At 44.5% G+C, this 24,528-nt stretch overlaps 1 protein-coding gene and 2 long non-coding RNA genes across 5 annotated transcripts in view; 2 read left to right on the plus strand and 1 right to left on the minus strand.

Annotated features, from left to right (window-relative positions):
- Positions 1 to 1,009: 1,009 nt before the first annotated feature.
- On the plus strand, positions 1,010 to 7,117 carry UBE2L5 (ubiquitin conjugating enzyme E2 L5). Of its 3 annotated transcripts, XM_073013162.1 has the most exons (4): positions 1,010 to 1,280; positions 3,411 to 3,505; positions 5,371 to 5,424; positions 5,963 to 7,117. In XM_073013162.1, exon 4 carries the CDS (start codon positions 6,653 to 6,655, stop codon positions 7,115 to 7,117), a length of 465 nt encoding a protein of 154 aa, XP_072869263.1. In that variant the 5' UTR covers positions 1,010 to 1,280; positions 3,411 to 3,505; positions 5,371 to 5,424; positions 5,963 to 6,652. The 3 variants fall into 3 exon arrangements, with proteins under 3 accessions (XP_072869263.1, XP_072869255.1, XP_072869272.1); XM_073013154.1 differs by lacking the exon at positions 3,411 to 3,505; XM_073013171.1 differs by lacking the exons at positions 1,010 to 1,280; positions 3,411 to 3,505 and having other exon boundaries at positions 4,898 to 5,424.
- Positions 7,118 to 7,152: 35 nt separating this feature from the next.
- Positions 7,153 to 20,911, minus strand: LOC140710752 (uncharacterized). Its single transcript, XR_012091838.1, has 4 exons — positions 20,470 to 20,911; positions 13,785 to 14,028; positions 8,754 to 10,228; positions 7,153 to 7,286 (listed from the first exon to the last, which is right to left on the minus strand). It is a non-coding gene; the product is annotated as an uncharacterized lncRNA (long non-coding RNA).
- Positions 20,912 to 21,914: 1,003 nt separating this feature from the next.
- The window catches only part of LOC140710759 (uncharacterized), a 39,633-nt gene continuing 37,019 nt past the window's right edge, over positions 21,915 to 24,528 (plus strand). Inside the window, exon 1 of the long non-coding RNA XR_012091840.1 lies at positions 21,915 to 22,763. This is a non-coding gene — a long non-coding RNA (uncharacterized lncRNA). The remainder of the gene's footprint in view (positions 22,764 to 24,528) is intronic.

The raw sequence follows: 24,528 nt of genomic DNA on the forward strand, positions 1-24,528 counted from the left end.
CTCAAGGAACCTTCTATCCATCCACCTGCCACCAACACGAACCTGCTGTCTTGTTCTCTGGCCTCTCTTCCTCAGTCCCCTTTTGCGCCCTCATTTTTCTAAAATAAAACGGACCGCTGCCCTTTTTATCTGTACTAAGTTTCAGGAGCAGAATATTCGTTAAACTGAGCAGAGCAGAGCGCGCTGCCCCCGGGACTGGGGCGGGCGCACGGGCCCTTATGTAAGGCCGGGCCTTCCCGGGGAAGAGCGAAGGCTCCGGGAAGGGAAGCACCGGCGGCGCGGCCAGGCCTCGAGGACAGTCCCCGGGGCGGGGAGTGGTGTGAGCCGCGGCGCCGCCAGCAAACTTTCCTCCTCTGAATTCTTGACCGACAGCCTTGGAACCACATTCTGCCCAAATCTGTACACGCCGGAGCCAGGGAGCCGCCCGCCGCCCGGGGAGCGGAGTGGGGAAAGGGGGTGGAGAGGGGAGCGGGGGGCAGGTGGGGGAGGGCGGAGGAGGTGGAAAGTAGAGGAGCGGAGGGGAGGAGGAGGGAGAGGAGCAGGGAGAGGTGGGGCGGGAAGGAGGGGGAAGGGGCAGACGGGGGATGTGGGAGGGGAGAGAAAGTGGAGGTGGGGGCGGGAAGGGGGAGGGGGGAGAGGGGAAAGCGGGGGAAGGGGAAGGTGGGGCGGGCGGAGGTGGGGGCAGAAGGTGGGGAGGAACGGGGAGGGCGAGCGCCGCGGGTGGGCACGCGGCCCCGGGGAGCGGCGGGCGGGCGAAGCAAGTTCCTTAGTTTCTCCCAAGCCCGGGAACTGTTGGACGGGCGGGAGCGCCGGGCTACCTGGAAGGCGTCTCCGGGTTTCGCGAGCGCCACAGAGCTTTCCTGCAGCCGCTAAATAAATAAATAACTACGGACGCTCGCCCCGCCCCGGCCCGCCCGTCCCCGCCCATCCCCGCCCCGGCCAGCCCCGGCCAGCCCCGGCCAGCCCTGCCCAGCTCGGCTCAGCCCGGCTCAGCCCAGCTCCCTGGCCGCGGCGGCGGCGCAGCCAGGGCTGGGCGCTCGGGGAGCTCCGCGCGCGGGGCAGCTTCCCCGTGACCGGCGGCCGCGCAGCTCAGGGAACTCAGCTCCGTGAGGCTTCCGGGAGAGGGGAAAGGCTGTTCTTTGATGCTCTTTGGTTTTACAGTGGAAAACTACAATTAAAAAAACATAGCCATGAAAATAAGTGAGATTAGAACCTGCCGGCTTCACTTCCTGGAGGCTTTTTGTTGTGTCTTGAAACTAGGATCTTTGCGGGTCATCCCTGTAAGTGCCTTTTTAATCCATTCACACGGATGCTTGTGCGTCTCTGCCGCGTTTAACATCGGTCAGCGGGTGACACTGCGTTAATTTGCTCTGGTGGTGATTTCTGCTTTGCTAGGTTAGCACTGCCTCGCTTGATGACACGTAATAAATGCACACACGTTGCAAAACTTAGGACACAGGGAGAGGCACCTGTTTAACTCTGCCATAAAATAGATAAGAAAATCTCTTCTAAAGCGATGCCAATATTGGGAAAATGGTTTATTATTTAGACTGTGGAGATATTAAAAACAACAACAAAACCTAATTAATTATTCATAGCCATTCTACATAAAGTAACATGATAAAATCATTAAATAATAGCAATGACAAAACTCAATTTGTTGTTCTAAACTTACTGTTTTAGAATATTTATCGTGTCATATATAGTAAATCACATATCTAGTTTTTGTGCATGTGTGTCAGAGAGAGATAAACAGACATGGATAACTTCTGCTCTGAAACACAGCAGGTTTAAGGCTTCAGTACAGAGAAGTTCCATGTGGAAAATCTCCAAATACAATTACAATAAAGGAGATACAATACAGAGTGTTATTAAACCGGAGGTTCTTCCCCCAGAGAGTTTACTCTAGTTTCCTTTAAAATAAACTAGGGCCGGGTGTGGTGGCTCAACGCCTGTAATCCCAGCACTTTGGGAGGCTGAGGCAGGGGGATCATTTGGGTCCAGGAGTTCAAGAGCAGCCTGGGCAACATAGCGAAACTCCGTCTCTAAAAAATTACAATATTAGCCGGGCGTGGTGGTGCACACCTGTAGTCCCAGCTATTAGGGAGGCTGAGACGGGAGGATGGCTTGAGCCTGGGAAGTGGAGGTTGCAGTGAGCCAAGATAGCACCACTGCACTCCAGCCAGACCTTGTCTCAAAAAAATAAACTGAAAGGCCAGGGAATCATACATTTAAAATTGGCCAGTGCTCATTAAAGATCACTCAAAAACCAGAATTAGGCATCCTTACGGTGGGAAGGTGGGCAATAAAAAGACGCAATCCCAATTTACAAAAATTTGGCCTTCAGGCCACATCTGATACACTTGCATAAAATCAAAAGATGATGCAATGCATGTTTTCCTAAATTAAACCAGAAATAGTGGTAGGGATATACCTTCATGCCAGCAGATGCACAGACAGGTTCTGATGGAAACCGTTTTCACTAAACCATGTCCCAGTTACTTTATGTAGCTTAACGAGCTGGGATTTGTATGTTCCCAACTAGAGGGTGCATGCTGGAGCTCCATGGGCCTGAACTTGTCTTCCAGACCTGTTTGTTTGGCCTGCAGGGTGTAGTTTAAACTTTTGAATTAGTTATGGATATTGTGAAATTGTTATGTTTCACATGGAAAGCTGGACTTTGGGCTTCTCTGAAACATGAGAAGACCTGGCCACCCTGGGTGGGACTATTGGCAGGAGCCAACAGCGGTGTTAGGTGTGAGGGTGACAGTCTGCACCTCTCCAGCTGTCTTCCCCCACCTCTGCCTTCACTCTGTTAAGGCACTTGTCCACTCTGCACATGTGAATTTTCTAAAAATTAGTCCTGGTTTAGACAAACCACTGCACCCAGTGCTTGGACGTCTTACTAGGATTATTAAAGTCATAGATGACTTTGACACTCTAGGATCTAGAATTATGTAATGTTAAAACCTCAAATCTCAATTTCTGGAGATTTATTTAGGCAGATTCAACCAACCAGAGGCTGAATGTACACTTCCTGAAGGCAGGCACAACATGATGTCCTGGTTTCCTGGATTCTGCATTCCCCTAAGGTGCCGGGAGATGTAGGAGAGTGTGTGGTCTCTGAAATTAAGCTCAGGAATTTGGATCCCCAAAGTTACTTGCCATTCAGTGTAAAGCAAGTTATATACTATCCCTGAGCTTGTTTCTTCAAACACAGATAGTTATAATCAAACTACCTCTGTGGATTATTGCATATTAAATTACTATATGTATGTCTGCTCAAGAGTTTACAGCAAATTTAAAATTAAATAAATAAATAAAATTACTATGTGTGAAAGCATCTTGAACAGTACCTGGCCCACAGTGACCACCCAAAATAGTTGTTTCTCTTGCTCTTGGGATTTCAGTTTCTGGAGTGCAGTCAATCATAGCTCACTGCAGCGTCAACCTCCTGGGCTCAGTGATCTTCCCGGTCCCGCCTCCCAAGTAGCTAGGATTACAGGTATGTGCTACCATGCCCATCTAATTTTTAATTTTTTATTTGTAGATACCAGGTCTCACTATGTTGCCCAGGCTGGTCTTCAACTCCTGGCCTCAAGCAATCCTCCTACCTCAGCCTCCCAAAGGGCTAGGATTACAGGCATGAGGCACAGTGCCCAGTTCTTGGATACCTGCTTTACATTCCAGTTTCTGTTCTCTCCCTCAGGATTTTGATTCAAGAAGTCTCAATGGGGCCTGAGGGTTAACATTTTAATGTTTAATCCTGGGGGAGGAGTTCTCAGACCACACTCTGACAGTGCCCATCCTGGATTGGCCACAGTTGTTCAGTTAGATGAGTCAGAGAACAAAGAAATAGGCCCTGGCTGATTCCCTGGCTGGTCCTGGCCAGCATGCTGATCCTGCAGCTCCATTGGATGCACTGCTTGGCTCCCAATTGTCTACTTATCAGTTCATGGATATTTATTGAGCACCTACTAGAAACATAGTGAGGCAGGCACTTGAAGTGGTTCCTGTTCTCAGGGAGATTGGGAATAGAATACAAAGCCCAGGGCCTGGCATTGGGTTCCAGTCCCTCCCTTTCCTACCACTCACCATTCAATACCATCTCTAATGCCTTCTTCCCAAAGACAGTCGCTCCTCGCCGCCCAGCGCCATGCATTCTCATGCCATATTACTGAGTCTTGGATAACAGTTACTTTTGCATTACATGCAGACACTTAACATAGTACTGTTTAGGTGTTCCTCACATACTTGTGGGACTTAATTTCCTTGGACAAATCTGTATTCTGAAACTTCAGCTTATGTTTATTCACTTATCAAATATTTATGGGCCGGGCAGGGTTTTCATGCCTGTAATCCCAGCACTTTGGGAGGCCAAGGTGGGCAGATCACCTGAGGTCAGGAGTTTGAGACTAGCCTGGCCAACATGGTGAAACCCCGTCTCTGCTAAAAATAACAAAAATTAGCCAGGCGTGCCTGGAATCCCAGCTACTCCAGAGGCCGAGGCAGGAGAATCGCTTGAACCTGGGAGGCAGATGTTGCAGCGAGCCAAGATTGCGCCATTGCACTCCAGCCTGGGTGATAAGAACGAAACTCTGTCAAAAAAAAAAAAAAAAGGGAAGGAAGGAAGGAAGGAAAGAAGGAAAGAAAGAAAAGAAAAGAAAGGAAAGGAAAGAAAGGGCCAGGCACAGTGGCTCACGCCTGTAATCCCAGCACTTTGGGAAGCCAAGGCTGGTGGGTCACCTGAGGTCAGGAGTTTGAGAACAGCGTGGCCAACATGGCGAAACCCCATATCTACTGAAAATACAAAAATTAGCCAGGCGTAGTGGTGGGAGCCTATAATCCCAGCTACTCGGGAGGTTGAGGCAGGAGAATCATTTGAACCTGGGAGGCGGAGGTTGCAGTGAGCTGAGATCACGCCATTGAACTCTAGCTTGGGAGACAAGAGTGAAACTCCTTCTCAAAAAAAAAAAAAAAAAGTATGGATGCGAGTCAGGGCTTACACAAAAGTGAGGGGTCGGGAGGGGGAATGTATGGAACACCTTCTATAAGCCAGACTGGCGCAGAAGCTGGGGATACAGCAATGGACAAAATTACAATCCCTGCCCATATGGAGCTTTTAGTTGGGGAAGACAGGTCATATAAACATACTATTTTGAATTCTTACTTATTCAATCGTTTTCTGTACCCTGACATCTGCTACAATCTTACTTGCTCTCTGAATCCTAACTTATTTTCCTGCCAGATGGACTTCTTTCCTAGTCCTGGTCTACACAGCCTGTGCTTAGGTGGTGATTTTATCTACAACTAGAGAGCTCTCTACATATACTGTTACATTTTGATTCAAAATGTCTGTGTTTCTTCCAGGCTTTGATCAAAATCAACCATTCCTTTCCAAAATTCAGAAGCTTCCACAACAAGGTAACTTTAAAAAATGCAACTTGTATATTCTTTTCTTACAGAATATTGCAGAGAAGGCTTATTGAAGCCAAGTGACTGCTGTCCCATTTTTTGTTGTTCTAATACTACTTTTCTTTTTAAGCTCCTTAGCTCTTATGGCAAATATAAAAATAACTCTGACTATTTTGCATTCATATTCCGTAACTTATTTTGAGCAGTGCCATTAATAATTTATTGTAAAAGATAATCTTACCTTTAAATATGTGATTTTTAAATAAGTTTTGCTGCCTTCATACTGAGGTTTTCATGTCGTTCTGGGTATAATACTTGTTCTACAGAAATTGAAGTCCAATTTTATAATTAAAATGACAGGTTTCAATATATTAAATATTCTACAAAGTGAGTTATATCTGAAAATTCAGGTAAACAAGTATAATTTACATTCGTACTCTAAAGTGATAACTTTTTGTGAAAATGCCCCAAAATATATTATTTCTATCCCTTTGCATAAGTATATTTGTATATTTGACCTCTATTCATTATCTTCTTTGGCTCTCAGTTGATACATTTTATCATTTCCCATGTCTGAATTACTTCCTGTTGAGAACATGAACTGGATTAATAGAAATTCCTCAGGAAAAAAAATTCAAACACCAAGGATCTCACTTTGTGCTGTGAAATGCAAGATGAGCAATCTGATCTGGATATAATATCAGTCTTCAGTCAGGCAGCAGGTGAATATGCAGGTAGAATTATAATGTGTAAGGCCGGGCGCGGTAGCTCACGTCTGTAATCTGAGCACTTTGGGAGACCAACGGCAGGCGGATCACTTGAGGTCAGGAGTTCGAGACTAGCAAGGCCAACATGGTGAAACCTCGCCTCTGCTAAAAATACAAAAAAAAGTTAGCTGGGCATGGTGGCACGTGCCTGTAATCCCAGCCACTTGGGAGGCCCAGGCAAGAGAATGGCTTGAACCCAGGAGGCGGAGGTTGCAGTGAGCCGGGAGGGTGCCACTGCAATCTAGCCCGGGCAACAGAGCGAGACTCTGGATCTAGACAAAAAAAAAAAAAAAGAATTATAATGTGTAGGATTGTGAATGATCACTCTAATCAACCAGTGGGCAAGTTGCTTTGCTCAGCGTAAGTTCAAACTGCCACATCAGAACGTTATTTGAGTGTATACATATGCAACCATTAAAAGTGGCCGTTACCACGATGCATTCTGGGAAAGGAGCAGCACCAAATCCAAGATGGCGGCCAGCAGGAGGCTGATGAAGGAGCTTGAAGAAATCCGCAAATGTGGAATGGAAAACTTCCGTAACATCCAGGTTGATGAAGCTAATTTATTGACTTGGCAAGGGCTTATTGTTCCTGACAACCCTCCGTATAATAAGGGGGCCTTCAGAATCGAAATCAACTTTCCAGCAGAGTACCCATTCAAACCACCGAGGATTACGTTTAAAACAAAGATCTATCACCCGAACATCGACGAAAAGGGGCAGGTCTGTCTGCCAGTAATTAGTGCTGAAAACTGGAAGCCAGCAACCAAAACCGACCAAGTAATCCAGTCCCTCATAGCACTGGTGAATGACCCGCAGCCCGAGCACCCGCTTCGGGCTGACCTAGCTGAAGAATACTCTAAAGACCGTAAAAAATTCTGTAAGAATGCTGAAGAGTTTACAAAGAAATATGGGGAAAAGCGACCTGTGGACTAAAATCTGCCACGACTGGTTCCAGCAAGTGTGAGCAGAGACCCCCGTAGTACATTCAGACACCTCCTCGAAAAGAAGGACTCTGTGGAAATCGACGTGCCACCGCCTGGCGTTCGCTTGCAGCAGTTACTGACTTTCTACAGTTTTCTTAATTAAAAGTGGTCTAGGTAACCTGTAAAGAAAGGATTAAAAATTTAAGATGTTCTAAAAAAAAAAAAAAAGTGGCCATTAATAGACGAAACTATACATTGGACTAGTTGGTGTTTTAAAAGCATAAAATCTGGCTACCCTAACAGGATAAGAGTTCAGACAGCAGGATGTTGACACAGGGTCCTACCAGAACCCAGGGTTTACTTAGAGAACATAAAAGAAAAGAGATTGTATGCTCTATTCCTTGCTTTTTTTTTTTTTTTTTTTTGGTGGATGTAGATAGGAAATGGGATGAGAGTGGCAACAGAAATTCGTATTGGTCGTGGGAAATCCATTTTTGTTTTAATTGATGTTTCCTGTTGAACTGACATTTAGATTGAAATACCTGCGAGCCGGGTTCGGTGGTTCACACCTGTAATCCTATCACTTTGGGAAGCTGAGGTGGGTGGATCACCTGAGGTCAGGAGTTCGAGACCAGCCTGGCCAACGTGGTGAAACCCCATCTCTACTAAAAATAAAATGAATAAATAAATAAATAAAATTAGTCGGGTATGGTGGCAGGCTCCTGTAATCCCAGCTACTCAGGAGGCTGAGGCAGGAGAATCATTTGAACCCTGGAGGCAGAGGCTGCAGTGAGCCCAGATTGCGCCATTGCACTGCAGCCTGGGCAACAAGAGCAAAACTCTGTCCCCCCCCCCCATCCCAAAAAAACTGACTGAAATACCTGGAATGCACACCATAATTGGGGTGTCTTTAGGCTGAAATGGAGACAACAGAAAGTGAGGTGGCTTGGAGGGACTCAGATGGCACTGGTAAAGGAAATGAAACAAATGCAAATTTCACAGACAAAAAAGTAGCTTTGCCACCTCTCATTTTGGCTGGGCTGCTCTGAAGTGCTGCATCTTTTATCGTGTCTAGGCTCTCATCCTTAATGACATTTTCATATTCTCCGTCCCCCATGCCCCACCGCCTCTCCAGTAAGGCCTTTTTGACAAGCTGCACTTCCCTGCTTTAGTAATTGGTGATAAGATTTGTCCTGTAGAACATATACATAGAGGATTGTTCACTCTCCTCCTTTTATGAAATAATTTTTAGAAACTGAGCTGTTAAAGGTTGTGTTTGAATACAGTTTTTTGGAACAAGAACTTTAATTAAAGGATCAAAAAACCCAAGCTCTTGCTTTTGAATAACTGAAGCCAGTGTCTATAATTTCTCATATCTAAAATCTGTAGAAACTAGTTGTGTGATTCCAGGGGTGCATGGGACCCCTTGGGTGTCTGAAGAGAAGGGTGTGGGAGGGAGAGCTGCACCTCTGCAGTCTTGCTCTGCTGGTGTAGTAGGCAGCTGTCCACCCCCACCCCACCCTGCACTTCAGGCTCTAGAGTCAGCAGATTAAGCATTTTCTAAATTATATTTTAAGTATATATTTTAAACTTGTCAAAAAGATAAATCAATCTATAGAAACGATTACCAATCTAGCTTCTCTTACCTTCAACGTGTAAAGAAAGTTTGCCTTCTTGAGTTCTTTTTGTCATGTGCAGTAGGAGTAGCTCGTGTGAGTATCATCAGTGAAGGGAAACCCACACATCTTGGTGAGCAATGAGAAATCACCATGTTAAGATTCCAGGGATTTTCTTCTGTGGTCATGGTCATAGCCAGTGTCTTCATGGAAGACATATTTTCATTTCATTACCATATTTGATGCCCAAGTATTTAATAATCATTTATGACTACTGAACTTCTGAGGATCTTACAATTTAACTGGCTCTAGAAAGTGGCAGAGAAACCTACACATGATTCCATGTCCTAATCCATAAGACATGAGTGATACAAGCTGAGGAGGGAAGGTGAGTCACTCCTCCTGTTAGTCTGGGGGAATGTGTATGAGTCATTTTGTGCTTCTTTTTTTCTTTATTTTATTTTTAGCATTTTTAATAAAGTACCAAACAAAGAGTTGTCTGGTTTTTGTTTTGGAGAGTGAGGGCTACTGGTGAGGGTAAATTTCTGAACTACCCCGGAGAATGTAGTCAGGAACCTCCCAGCAGGATCAGAGAGGAGCCATCAGCTGGAGGGAGAGGGGAAAGGATCAGGAGAGGTAAGGGAACTAGGATTGCTTAACATGCAAGGGGTAAAGTAGAACCAAAGGGAATTTTTGTGCCCCAACAGGAGCAGGGAAATCTGAGAAGATGCCAACCGACTTCTAAGATTATTTTATTGATTCAGAGAAAAATGCAAATTTCAACCACAGCTAAACAATAAAAAGGGAAACTTTTCATTTAGAACCGATAGTTATCATGAGTTGATTAAAAACATGAGCTGGCCTAAAGGTGGTATCCTAAACTTCTGGAGTGTGGCAAGTGATTGTTAAATTGCCTTAACTCTCTACCTAACATTTTTCTACAATGCAAGCATCTAAGAAAAGACTGAAAAAGTGGTAACCCAGATATTTGAAGTCTGCTTTCACCCAAATATGAGAAAATTTTTAAATGTCAGGTGGGCATTGGTGTTGGTCTTGCTCCTCCAGGGCATTCGTCTTGCAGGGACACTGTTGGGGTGCAGGTGGGGTGGGCGTGAGGACACAGACCTGCTCTATGAAATCAATTTCCAAAGCTTGAGCTCACTTCCAGAAACGCTTCTCAAGCATGATGAAAACCAACTATAGATTTATCCTGAGGGAATAATCTTTCTACCAGCTTTTATGTTCACTGTGTTGGCTTGTGGTAGCTAGTGAAAACTAGGTGATTTCCTCCCCTAATCTAGAGGTTGACCATTTAGAAACACAGCAGAAGTAGTTTCCAAAATGAATAAATATCTCTTGCTGTTTGAAAAGTGAACCTTCTAACAGATGAAGAAGCTGCCCAGGCAGGTATTCTGAGTCACTGTGTGATTCTGGACATGCCATTCGACCTTTCTCCAGGCTTCAGTGAAGTTAATGTTTTTCCTCCCTCTGACTCGTGATGGTGCCTTAGGGACAGAAGAAATGAATGTTAGAAAGTCCAGAGCAAATTTGTAAAATGCCACAGGAAAAATCAGGTAAAAAACACTCTTTTGTGAAATGTAGCTGCTGTGTAAAAGACACGTGGCACACAGCCTTCCTGGCTCAGGGGCAAAAATATTCATCTTTCTATAATTCAGAACCAAAAGCGGAACAACACCATGGAAGGTTTTAGGAAGGGAAGCAGAGTGTCCTTTTTACACCAATGAGGTGAGTCATGTTCTTTTCTGATGTCTCTGGGAAAGATGTGATCAACATAAGATGTTTTATCGCCGATGCCTAGGTAAAGCAATCTCAGTATTCATGTCTCAGAAACATGTCTTCAGATTCAGTTTCACCTCTCTGAAAATGAGCTCTCCTATGGGAAGGTTTGGTTACTAGTATAATTACAGGCTTCTGAGGGTGCCCTGGCTGTGTCTTTTGTCCATTCCCAACTGTTGCTCCTTCTTTAAAATATACATATGTTACACTTCTGCCTGATCTCTTGACAGTGCTGACTACAATGCCTTTTCCTACTGGTGGGCCACATGGATCAAATAGTTTCACAACATATGGTTGTCAGAAAGGCCATCTATGAAGCAGCATATATACCAGCACTTAATGTTAGCATCTCTCACCACTTAGTGATTGAATTTAGTCACAAGTCAGGCTGGGATTCTAATTTTTTAATTATGTATTTACTTATTTTACAGACAGGGTCTCTGTTGCACAGGCTGGAGTGTAGTGCAGTGGCACAATCATAGCTCACTGTAACCTTGAGCTCCTGGGTTCAAACGATCCTTCTGCCTCAGCCTCCAGAGCAGCTGGAACTACAGGCACGTACCACCATGCCGGCTAATTTATTTTAAACATTTTTTGTAGAGACAGGGTCTCACTATATTGTCCAGGCTGGTCTCGAACTTCCGGCCTCAAGTGATCATCCTGCCTCAGCTTCCCAAAGCACTAGGATTACAGATGTGAGCCACCGCGCCCACCCCAGGCTGGGATTCTAAAGATAGGCAGGCAAGGGCTTTTGTTAGAAGGAAATTGTCTAAAATTTCAGCAAGCAAACGTGTGTTTTTTCTTGATGAGGACACCATACAACACACATCTCCACTAATGCAAGACACTTTGGAAACGGGCTTTGCCAGAGATATTCCACAAGAGGTGAGATGCTAAGACAGCTAGTTTACTGGCCTCAGCAGTAAGCAAGAGAAATAGGTCAACATTTCAGAATGACATAGAATTCTGAGGAATTCATGAGGTACAGAGACTCATGCCCACGTCACCTGCTAAAGTTCAAAGGATACACCTTTACACGTGGGAAGATGCTATGCAGTGACTATTAGAAAAGGATAGAAAAGTTTAAAAGGGTTTTTTGTTTTCTGTTTTTTTGTTTGGTTGATTTTTCGGACTCACCAAAGTAGCCACTAGACCATCAAGTTTGTGAGACACGACTTCATAAAACACAAATGTCTATAATCCCAGCACTTTGAGAAGCCAAGGTGGATGGATCACTTGAGTTCAAGACCAGCTTGGGCAACATAGTGAGACCCTCATATCTATAAAAAATACAAAAAAGTTTGCTAGCTGTGGAGGCACATGCCTGAGGTGAGAAGATCACTTGAGTCTGGGAGGTTGAGGCTGCAGTGAACCGTGATTATGCCACTATATCCTAGCCTAGATGAGAGAGCAAGACCTCATCTCAAAAGAAAAGAAAAAGGAAGAAAAAAGAAAACACAAATGCTTGCTTGTGTGTTAAGATACTCTTCTATTCCCATGAAAAGCTTGGAGAGGCCAGGCACGGTGGCTCATGCCTGTAATCCCAGCACTTTGGGAGTCTGAGGCGGGTAGATCACGAGGTCAGCAGTTCAAGACCAGCCTGGCCAAGATGGTGAAACCCCGTCTCTACTAAAACTACAATAATTAGCTGGGCGCGGTGGCAGGCACTTGTAGTCCCAGCTATTTGTGAGGCTGAGGCAGGAGAATCACTTGAACTGGGGAGGCGGAGGTTGCAGTGAGCCGAGATCATGCCACTGCCCTGTAGCCTGGGTGACAGAGCAATACTCCATCTCAAAAAAAATAAAAAGAAAAGCTCGGAGAACCGGAAATTTAATTTGTTTACTCTTTCATTAAGTTGTGCAGCAAACTTCATTGAACACCTCCAATGACCAAAACCTGTACTTGGGCCTGGAGATACAACTATAAAGGGGACCCACACCCTGCCTTTGAGGAGCCTCCAACCCTTACCCCATTTTAGGCTCTGCATATGTAGTTTCAGGCTAATTTGCACAACTGGACCACCTATTTGGAACATGAGAATCAGAGACAAGTGGTTTCTTGAACTCATCAATAACCAATTATCACTAAAAATTCTATGCCTAGATATGAGAGTATTCCGTGACCTATTTCAAAAACCTCATTTAAGAATATACTTGGTGGCCAGGTGTAGTGACTCACACCTGTAATCCCAGCACTTTGGGAGGCTGAGGTGGGAGGACCACTTGAGGCCAGGAGTTCAAGACCAGCCTGGACAACATAGCAAAACCCCATCTCTAAAAACACTGAGGAAAAAAAAAAAAAAAAGGAGTTAGTGAGGCCTAGTGGTGCATGTCTATAGTCCCAGCTACTCAGGAGGCTAAGGCAAGAGCATCACTGGAACCCAGGAATTTGAGGCTGCATTGAACTATGATGGCACCACTGCACTCCAGCCTAGGCAAAAGAGAGAGACCTTGTCTTTGGAAAAAAACAAAAACAAAAACCACCACCACCACTACCACCACCGACAACAACAACAACAACAAACTCAGAAAACAAAAGTAAAACAATGGACTTTTTTATCCTAAAGGGAGGTAATATTCCTGAACACCCACATATTTTTGGATATCCACAACAGCAGAGCAGAAAAGGTGAGGTTAAGGAGGGATGCTTTTTGGGGCCCGTTCTTTTCCATCATTTTAGAACCAACTTGTTTTCTCTCTATCTGAGAAGTATTCGAGGCCATCACCCCCAAGAGGCCAAAGAGGCCAGTCCAACTGTAATGGAGTCACACAGACTCACATGGTCAGATAGACTTGGTTTTGTTGTATTTTTGTGGGTTTTTGTTGTTGTTGTTTGTTTGTTTTCTCAGAAGTGAGTCTTACTCTGTCACCCAGGCTAGAGTGCAGTGGCACGATCTCGGCTCACTGCAACCTCCACCTCCCGAGTTCAAGCAACTCTCTTGCCTCAGCCTCCTGAGTAGCTGGGATTGCAGGCATGAGCCACCACGCCCAGCTAATTTTTCTATTTTTAGTAGAGACAGTTTCACCATGTTGGCCAGGCTGGTCTCAATCTCCTGACCTCAAGCGATCTGCCTGCCTCGGCCTCCCAAAGCGCTGAGATTACAGACGTGAGCCACCATACCTGGCCAGACTTAGTTTTCATAGAAGGGTAAAAAGCCTTACAGATAATGTGGCTGGCCAGAGCCTGGATATGGAGGCAAAATTTCAGTTTTGGAATGGCCCATCTGACATGTTCCCTTACTTGTTCGGGCCCCAGGTTACTCACCTGTGAAATGAAGGCATTATGCCGGATGATGTCTGAAGTCCCTTCTCACATTCCATTATTACATGACAGCAGTGGCATTCTTAGCATGTTTTGCGATTTTAATTCGTTGATTAGGTATTTCATCAAGGACCAAAGTTGCTTCAATGCTAAGATTAGGACAATTTTGGTGAGGCTTCAAAGTTAATAATTAATGCAAATAAATGGGCCATTTCACACCTCTACTGGTATGCTCTCCTTTCCAACTCTGCACAGGAGAAGAAATAATAGCAAACAGCAATGAATTAATTCCCAAGCAAAGATTACTTCTGGCAATTAGGAAAGACAGACTCTTTTCTGTTTATATATACCTATGCTGTATATAAATATGTGTTCACATTTATAAATATATATGTACCATTTTTCATTAATACAAATATTCCCAAATAATATTATGATGCTAACACCTATAATATTTGTTGAGCACATACTGTTGAGGACTTCATAGACATTATCAATGATTTCTTATTTTCATTTATTTCTTCTATTTCCAGTCTTAATGCCACAAATGATTTCTCGAACTATGGAGATTTACAAAGTTTACTGTAAACATTTTATCTAGCAGGCACAAATGTTATCAGAGTATAAGGAAATGACAATTCCTAAAAAATACTCTCAATTTATCTGAACTTTTGCTAATGAACTTTCTAGAAATGTATTCATTTGAGCATGTTTATCTGGGGACACAGATTTTGTCTCCACCAAAACTTTCCTCTTTTGGACAGAGAGAAAAAAATCTTGGAGATTATGGAGGACGGGAGACATTGCCATCCCTAGAGAGATCAGAAAAGTAAAAAAATCTCAGCCTCAAGGAAAATTTCCTGGCAATGAGGTTTATATTTGATAAGTTGTGATATTTGAACTACATGCTCTGGAAACAGTTATAAAATAAATTTTCACATCACTGAGACAATTTAGGTGTGGTTCTTTCAATCTGGACCATATCAGAATTCATACTGGAGCTGAAATTTCTTAGAACCAATAATTTCCATCTCCTTTGCTAATGCAGAACTCCCAGAGCAGTGATGAAACACTTAATAGCATAAGGGATGTGTTTCGTATTATGATGATTATAAGGCTACATGTTTTCCCAAAATGTACAAATACAATATGCCATGTTTTCTTTACTCATATGCCTGCATATGGAAAGCAGAAATAAAAATTGTTTACTTCGGTGACAACAAATGCCATTCTCTTGCTTATTTGGCTTTTGATATTCTTCAGCCAAACGTGCAGCCTCTCAAGATACCAGAATCTGGCCGGGCACGGTGGCACACGCCTGTAGTCCCAGCACTTTGGGAAGCCAAGGCGGGCAGATCACCTGAGGTCAGGAGTTCCAGACCAGCCTGGCCGACATGCTGAAACCCCATCTCTTCTGAGAAAACACAAAAATTAGCCAGGCATAGTGGTGGGCACTTGTAATCCCAGCTGCTTGGGAGGCTGAGGCAGGAGAATGACTTGAACCTGGGAAGTAGAGGTTGCAGTGAGCAGAGATTGCACCACTGCACTCCAACCTGGGCAACTGAGTGAGACTTCGTCTCAAAAAAAAAAAAAAACAAAAGGCCGGGCGCGGTGGCTCACGCCTGTAATCCCAGCACTTTGGGAGGCCGAGGCAGGTGGATCACAAGGTCAGGAGATTGAGACCATCCTGGCTAACATGGTGAAACCCCGTCTCGACTAAAAATACAAAAAATTAGCTGGGCATGGTGACGGGCGCCTGTAGTCCCAGCTACTTGGGAGGCTGGGGCAGGAGAATGGTGTGAACCCGGGAGGCGGAACTTGCAGTGAGCTGATATCGTGCCACTGCACTCCAGCCTGGGCAACAGAGCGAGACTCTGTCTTAAAAATTAAAAAAAAAAAAAAAAAAAAGATACCAGGTCTGTATTAAATACAATAAAGAGTTTCTCACTCCCAGCCTCCTTTTTCTCTCTTTTCCTTTTAAAACGACTCCATTGTTAAATAAGAAATGGATAATGTCAGCTTTCCCAATGGCACTAGTAGTATTTGTTGCTGTTTCATAAGTAATTTAGGAAAGCAACTGAAGCATAAAGAAGCTAATTATTTATTACTGTCTTCTCCTCTACTGGATATCACTATAATCTTTAATATTAATGTCTTTCTTACAAGTGTAAGGTTAGAAAATTGAAGTCAGTGAGTTTCATTGATAAATTAAGCAGCTATGAAATGTTATCAGGTGACTAGCTGATCCTGATTTTATCATCAAACTAAAACAGTGCTTTGCTTAATGCATGCATTATCTAAATATTTAATCTAAGTGTGTGTTGATGTATTCTTAATTGTTGTAACACCTTCTTTAGGCGAATCTCTTTTAGGGTCATAAGCAGTTTGAGCTGGTTCTCGTACATCAAGTGCAACCTTGCCAATCAACTGTTCGACAACCAGTGTGGTATGGACAAGACAGACTGAGCCAGGACAGAGCAACAGCCTGAGTGATGGAAGCTGTGCTCAGAGGCCAGCCTAGCCAGAGCTGGCAATTCAGGCAATTCACAGGATAACGCAAAAGCCACAATCTGGGAGCCTAGAATCAGAAGAGAGGTGTCTGATGTGGATATTGTCGGAAAGTATGTGCATCGTACAGCCAGAGTATGTCAGAAGAAACATGGTTCTAGTACGTTGCTCTTCAAACTCTACAGGGTACAGGCAGAGATCATTAAGCAAATATATGTCAGAAAGGACAGGAAGCTCCTTGCCTGGTTCAGCTACCACCTCTCTGTAAAGAGGAGTGCATAAAACCCACACAGATAACCCACCTCTACCCACCCATAGAGCATCCTCACTCTAGGAGCATGGAAATACCTAAAGGTTTTCAAGTCTCTCGATGGCCTTGTGAAAATTAGCCTAAAATCACATGTGCAGAGGCTAAAGATGCGAACCATTTTCTCAAATGAGCACCACATATTTTCAATTGTTCTGGAATTGGTGACACTACCATCATCCTCTTGATTCCTGTGGAATCTTCTTGGACCCTGCCCTTATGGTCCATTTTGCCTGCCCCATGCTGACCCAGCCCCAGTGAGTGTTTTACCTACAATGGCCGGGACACCACAGGACACGCTGCCTAAAGCACCATTTTTTTTTTTTTTATTGTTTGAGACAGGGTGTCACTCTGTTGCCCAGGTCGGAGTGCAGTGTCACGATCTCAGTTCACTGCAGCCTCGACCTCTCAGGCTCAAAGGATTCTCCCACCTAAGTCTCCTGAGTAGCTGGGACTATAGGCACACCACCATGTCTGGCTAATTTTTTTTTTTAATGTTTTGTAGAGATGAGGTTTTGGCATGTTTCTCAGGATGGTCTTGAACTCGTGGGCTCAAGTGATCAACCCTCCTTGGCCTCCCAAAGTTCTGGAACTATGGACATGAGCCACAGCACCCAGCTTTTTTTTTCCGAGACAGGGTCTTGCTCTGTTGCCCGTGCTAGAGTGCAGTGGTATGAACTCAGCTCACTACATCCTTGACCTCCTGGCAATCTTCCCACCTCTGCCTCCTGACTAATACAAAAAAATTAGCCATGTGCAGTGGCATGCACCTGTAGTCCCAGCTGAAGGCTGAGGCACAAGAATCTCTTGAACTTAGGAGGCGGAGCTTGCAGTGAGCCGAGATCACACCACTGCACTCCAGTCTGGGTGACAGAAAGACTCTGTTTCAAAAGTAAATAAATAAATAAATAAAAGAGGAAATTAAATTAAAATAACTTTTGTATGCTCCCTATGTTCTAATGATGTCATTTTTTTGCCCCTTATAAATACATACTTAATAAACAAATAACTTATTCTGCAGTGGAGAAAATAAACCGTACACATATAATTGCCTGATTACTGTTTTATATTTTAGAGTCTGGAGACAAGTGGTTGTTTCTGTTTTGTCCAACTATGGATACATAGCAGAAAGGTTTGCTCTGCTTAACTAGTTAAAGTAGCACCCGATGCCCCGGGTCCATGGCCAGATGCAGAACTCTGGGCAACAAGGGCCAGGGCCTTTTTCTAATCTAGCATTTTATGCCTCCAACAGAAAATGTTGACAGGAAGTTGATAGAGCCTGAGAGTGCTACCTCACTTGTGATTCATCTGATAGATCAGTGTGACCTGAAGCACTAAGTTAACCAACAGGCTCATTAATTTTTAAAAGAGGTGGTTAGTAATAAACCAACAGTGGTGTACAAATCCAATAGCAACCTACACACCTTCAAAAGTTCCCAGAATGAGATCAAAGGACAAGGCAGCAACCGTTTCATTCCAACAATAGCATTTTGATTTAACATCTACTTTGTTGGCAAATGTGCAGGAATTAAATGATGTGTATTCCTATAGTAATTTATATCCTAAATTACACTGAAAAGCCTAGTTGTTGGTGTCCAACAAATTCAATTTCCTTTAGACTGTAGTTATATTAGTTTGAAGAATCAAGTTTTTACTGGATGAACCGATCAAATAAATCGAAAAGTATCAGCATTTTAATAGAATATCCATTACCTAAGACCGGGCATGGTGGCTCACACCTATAATCTCAGCACTTTGGGAGGCCGAGGTGGGCGGAGCATGAGGTCAGGAGTTCGAGACCAGCCTGGCCAATATGGTGAAACCCCGTCTCTACTAAAAGTAGAAAAATTAGCCGGGCAAGGTGGTGCGCATCTGTAATCCCAGCTACTCAGGAAGCTGGGGCAGTGAGAATCACTTGAACCTGGGAGGCAGAGGTTGCAGTAAGTTGAGATCACGCCATTGTACTCCAGCCTAGGCAATAGAGTGAGACTCCATCTCAAAAATAAAAATAAATAAATAAATAATGCATGCCTAATGTATCATAATGGTTCAAAATACCCAAAATCATAGCTGGTTCCCAATGAATTTAATTTACTTGAGCTTGTAGCCATATGATCTTAAGGAATCAAACTTTTTGCTTAATTAGTCAAATCAGCCAAAACTTATAAATTCAGTGAAAACAATAGTTGCTTGGCTAATTTGAGTGGCTAATGCAGCAAAGTGAGTCAAATTATTAGCTCAAAATATATACTGCCTTAATTTGATCTGAACTATAAACATCTGCTTTGCCTTTTTGGTTAGGACAACACCAAAAAGCATTAGTTTCCAAACTTAGCTGAGCATTAAGAATCACCAGGAATGCTTTTAAAACTTCCAAACACAAGCCACACCCAGACCAAGTCCAGCAGAATCCCTTGGGTGAACCCAGGCATCAATCCCCTGGATGATTCCAATGTTCAGAATTCAAGAAATTCCTTGAGATCAGGAATTCAAGACCAGCCTGGGGAACATAGCGAGATCCCATCTCAAAAAAAAAAAAAAAAAAGGCAATAGCTAACAATGTATTAAGCTGTTACCAAATGCCAAGCAAAATGGCAGGCATTTTCCATTGATTATTTTGTTAAATTCTCACACATCAGTGAAACCTTATAAAGTCAGTATGATTGTGCCCATTTGACAAATGGAGAAATTGAGGCACAGGAGGTTGGGTACTTGCCCAAGGATACCCATACTAGCAAGTGGTCAAGTGAGAGTCATCACAAATGCAGTGACTCCAAAGCTTTAACTTGAATTATTTCTTAAAACCAGTGACTTAAAACTCAGTGCTTCTTTAGGTCTTTGTACTTCTTTATCTTATCTCTTGAGGGCATTGGTTTGTTTCACTTTTGTTTCTGGATGCCAACGCCTCTCCAAGTAGCACACAAAAGCAATTTCTCACGCCCCTGGGAGAGAGGTAGGCGTGGCTGTATGGATATGATAGGCAGAGGACTTAATATTCTGCATTAAGATCTCCTTCTCTCTCAAGGGAATTTCTGGCAGACTTAAAGCACTGTAGGCAACAGAAAGGAAACCTGAAACGCAACATCCTCCTGGAAGACACATACATATTTGCTGAAGCGTGTTTCAAATTTAATTGAAAAAGAAGAAGAATATAATTTGTGCTTCTCATTCACTGCAAATCTTGTTATTTCATAAAGTCTTCAGTGTTGACCTGTCAACCTGTATGGGTTGTTTAAAAAGTTGTATTTTTTTTTTTTAAGGCAGAACACTTAAGTATCATGTATTACTGAATACCAGCTGAATTATTTTGTTGTTGTTGTTTCGAGGTAGTCTTGCTCTGTTGCCCAGGCTGGAGTGCAGGGGCCTGATCATGGTTCACTGCAACCTCGACCTCCTGAACTCAAACGATCCTCCCACCTCAGCCTCCTGAGTAGCTGAGACTACAGGCGTGCACCATCATGCCCAGCTATTTTTCAAAAAAATTGTTTGTAGAGATAGAGATCTCACTTTGTTGCCCAGGTTGGTCTCAAACTCCTAGCCTCAAGCAATCCTCCCACCTCAGCCTCCCAAGGTTCTGGGATGATAAGTGTGAGCCATTGCATCTGGCCCAGCAGCTACATTATTAATATTGAAATTATAAACATTACAATTTTTTGCTGTAGAACAAAAATGAAAAGAAGAAAGATGAAAATACAGTACAACGTCACGGTCATTTGCACCAGTTTCCTGTGTACAGCTCTGCTGCTGTACACTCATTTCTTAATCAGGTTTTATCTCTCTTTTTCACATTAAAAGCTGAGAGAGGAGCTAAAACTGCCCGCCCTGAGAAGCTCCCCTAGGACCCTGGCTGACCATCAGGGGAATGGGGCCTACCTCAGCAGTCTAGTTTCTTCATTCAGCCCTCTTGCCTCAGGAGAGCAGTTTGTCTCGCTGAGAGGAAGCAGTGGCCGCTCTATCCATACCCCGTCAGACTGTTTCCATGGGAGACGACCTAGGGTGTGTGCTCAGGGTTTCAGTTTCTTTGGCGTTGAGCGGGTCCAGTACTCCTTTCCACACCAGGCTGAACCCCAAGGAACCCCAAGGAAGAAGATGTGCCTGGGATTGCACATAGACTGGGGCCCATCCCTGTGCCCCCGTGTGTGGCAGGGCAAGGAGATGCATTTTAAATACCTTTCAGGCTATGCTTCCTTTATTTTTATTTTTATTTTTTGGCATACTCTAACTCCAACGTTTCTTCTATAAGTATCACCATTTATTTTACTAAAATCTAGATTTCCCAATCCAGGTGTTAGGAAGGTACTGTGCTGCTTTGGGGCTTTCGGTCTGGCAACATCTATAAACAATGCAATGGTGATGCTAGTCAGTTTCATGGTCTCATGTCTGAATCTTTTTTTTTGTTTAAGACAAGAGTCTCACTCTTTGTCTCAGCCTCCGGAATAGCTGGGATTACAGGCGCCTGCCACCATGCCCAGCTAATTTTTGTATTTTTAGTACAGACCAGGTTTCACCATGTTGGCCAGGCTGGTCTCAAACGCCTGACCTCAGGTGATCTGCCCACCTTGGCCTCCCAAAGTGCTGGATTACAGGCGTGAGCCACTGCGCCTGGCCTTTTTTTTTTTTTTTTTTTTTGAGACATAGTCTGGCTCTGTGCTCCAGGCTGGAGTGCAGTGGGGTGATATCTCGGCTCACTGCAACCACTGCCCCCACCAGTTCATGTGATTCTCCTGCCTCAGCCTCCCGAGTAACTGGGATTACAGGTGTGCACCACCACACGCGGCTAATTTTTGTATTTTTAGTAGAGACAGGGTTTCACCACGTTGGCCAGGCCGGTCTCCAATTCCTGACCTCAGGAGATCCGCCCACCTTGGCCTCTCAAAGTGCTGGGATTACAGGCGTGAGTCACCACACCTGGCCTAGGCTTCCTTCTTTAAAGACCAATTTCCAGTGGGGGGTCTGTAAGTAATCCTCATCTTTTCGCGTTGAGGAGTGTGGCCAGAGGAGGTGAGTCTTGTGTACGTAGCAGAGAGCACAGGAGGGAAAAAATGGTCCGGAGATACCGTAAAAGGACTAAGAAAACCAGAAGGAAAAGGCCAGGCTCCAGCAGCACAGAGGCCATATGGATTCCTGCTTCCCTGTGACTCCGCTGTGTTCAGGCGGTGCAGTCACTTCCTTCACCTCAGTGTCCCTGTTTGTGCAAATGAGGTGATTAGTGGTGCCGACCTACTTCCCAGGCAGTTTTGAAGAGAAGTGGTAAACATTGAAGGGCGCACACTCTCCTTCCCCACCCGCCCTCCCTCCCCACGTGCGCACCCAGAAGGAAATAAAAGCCGTGATTTGCACCGGCAGGTCGGCCCGCCTCGTCGAGGGTTCCGCTGAGCTGCTCACAAGGGCGTGCGGAGGCCCGCGGCCGGCCCTGGCCCCTGTGGTGGCAGCAGCTGGCTGGCTTCCCGGGCGGCTACCTCCAGCTGCAGCTGTCGGTGCTATTTGCAGCTCTCCACATCCTGAGAGCCGGACGCCGAGGACCGCTCCCTGGAGGGCGTGAGTAAAATGCAGCAGCGGAGCGGTGAGGAGGAGATTACCGGAAAAACTGGGAGCGGAGTCAGGCTAGTTCTGGAGCAGGGAGAGGCCTGGGAAGTTGCGAAACGTTGACCTGCAGGGTCCTGAGGAACTGTCGGCCTGGGCTGCCCGCGTGGGTCATTGGACATTAATCAGCCACCCGTCCTCGTCCAGGCCAACCGAAATAGAGTCAGCAGGCTGAATGACGAATACAGTTTGAAAGGGAACGAACTTCGTCCTATTCTCTCCTTGGAAAGGCCTTGCCAGCCTCTGGAACTCACCCCTGTCTCATTACCCTGTTGTGTTATCTCTGTGGGCCTGCGCAGCACCTGAAATGATCTGGCTTAGGTATGTGTGTGCTTGTTCGTTGTTTTGTCTTCTCCGTGAAAATCTAAGCTCCTAGAAACTTTGTGAGGGAGGCATTGGGTCTGCTTTGTTTACCTCTGCATCTCCAGGGCCGAGTACAATGCCCAGCTCGTTTGTAAATGAGTGAAGGAGTCCCCTACTAGCAGGCTGCCTCCTCATCAATCAAGTCGCTGTCGGGTTTCTCACTTTTACCTTTGGTAAAAGATTGTCTTCGACCTACGGGGAGGAATTGGATCTATTTGAGGGTAAGGAAATTCATCCTCCCTGGGTTTATGTATTTTCCAACCCATTGCATAGAGTCTGACAAAATATTAATGGTCTTCTCTGTTTCTTTTGATGATGTCTGCCACTTGTCACTATTTAATGTAATCTCATGTCATTTAAAGAAAGTAAAATTAGGGGCTGGGCGCAGTGGCTCATGCCTGTAATCCCAGCACTTTGGGAGGCTGAGGCGGGCGGATCACCTGAGGTCAGGAGCTCGAGACCAGCCTGGCCAACATGGTGAAACCCCGTCTCTACTAAAAATACAAAAATTAGCCCGGTATGGTGGCGGGCACCTGCAGTCCCAGCTACTCAGGAGGCTGAGGCAGGGAGGCTGAGGCAGGAGAATCGCTTGAACCCGGGAGGCGGAGGTTGCAGTGAGCCGAGACTGCGCCATTGCACTCAGCCTGGGCAACAAGAGTGAAACTCCATCTCAAAAAGAAAAAAAGAAGAAGAAAAAAAAAGAAAGTAAAATTGTAGGGTAACTAGAAAGTTACAGTAGTATAACAAGCATAATCATTTAGAAGATTTTCACCTATAATGTGGTTAAGATAAGTTTGAGACTCAGTTCAATTCAACACATTTGACTTTTGGACAGATCCAATGTAGTCTGTTGTATTTATAAAGAATTCAGACCTTTATAAGGAAGGCTTCATGGCATTAATGAAATTTATGTGTTAATGGAACTGAAGGACTTCACTCTGAAAGCAAGTGTTTTCTAAACCTAAATATTTTAAGAAGAAAATTAGTTGAAAATTTAAAAGCTTATCAAAAGTGACAGTCATTTCATTTCTTTTATTTTTTTACAGATAGGGTCTCACTATGTTGCCCAGGATGGAGTACAGTGGCTATTCACAGGCACAATCATTGTGCACTACATCCTGGAACTAATGGGCTCAAGCAGTCCTCCTGCCTCAGCCTCCCAAGTAGCTAGGACTGCAGACACACACCACCACGCTCAGCAAAAGTGACAGTCATTTCTAATACAGACATCCACACCTGGAAATACTGTGAAAATTATATTCATTGGGCATATTAGTGTCCGTTCTTTCCAAGATCTGAGTTCAGAATGTTTTCTTCTGTAATTGTAATGAAATATCACCATTTCTTGCTAGCATTATACCAAATCCCTCTAGGCCACTGGGCAGTAGGGTATGCCAACCTAGGTTTTCGGAGATGACTTGTATCCCGTTCACTATTAGAACCAACATGTTAGAATTTGTGATTTGTCACAGAGTGGAAAACGAGTTCACTCAAGAAGCACTGATCTGGCCGGGCGCGGTGGCTCAAGCCTGTAATCCCAGCACTTTGGGAGGCCGAGACGGGCGGATCACGAGGTCAGGAGATCGAGACCATCCTGACTAACACGGTGAAACCCCATCTCTACTAAAAAAACACAAAAAACTAGCCGGGCGAGGTGGCGGGCGCCTGTAGTCCCAGCTACTCGGGAGGCTGAGGCAGGAGAATGGCGGGAACCTGGGAGGCGGAGCTTGCAGTGAGCCGAGAGAGCGCCACTGCACTCCAGCCTGGGGGCACAGAGCCGAGACTCCGTCTCAAAAAAAAAAAAAAAAAAAAAAAAAAAAAAAAAAAAAAAAGAAGCACTGATCTATGAGCACCTGCACAGGTGACACAACAGTCAAATGATAGGAGTTCTGGACCTTCTGGAACTGACAATCTTACTAGAAGAATAAATGTCACCACATCACTCGAACAAAGGCACAAACAACAATGCAATTTGAGTTGTGTTTT

The sequence above is a fragment of the Chlorocebus sabaeus genome, chromosome 3, assembly GCF_047675955.1.
Source record: "Chlorocebus sabaeus isolate Y175 chromosome 3, mChlSab1.0.hap1, whole genome shotgun sequence".
Lineage (NCBI taxonomy): Eukaryota > Metazoa > Chordata > Mammalia > Primates > Cercopithecidae > Chlorocebus > Chlorocebus sabaeus.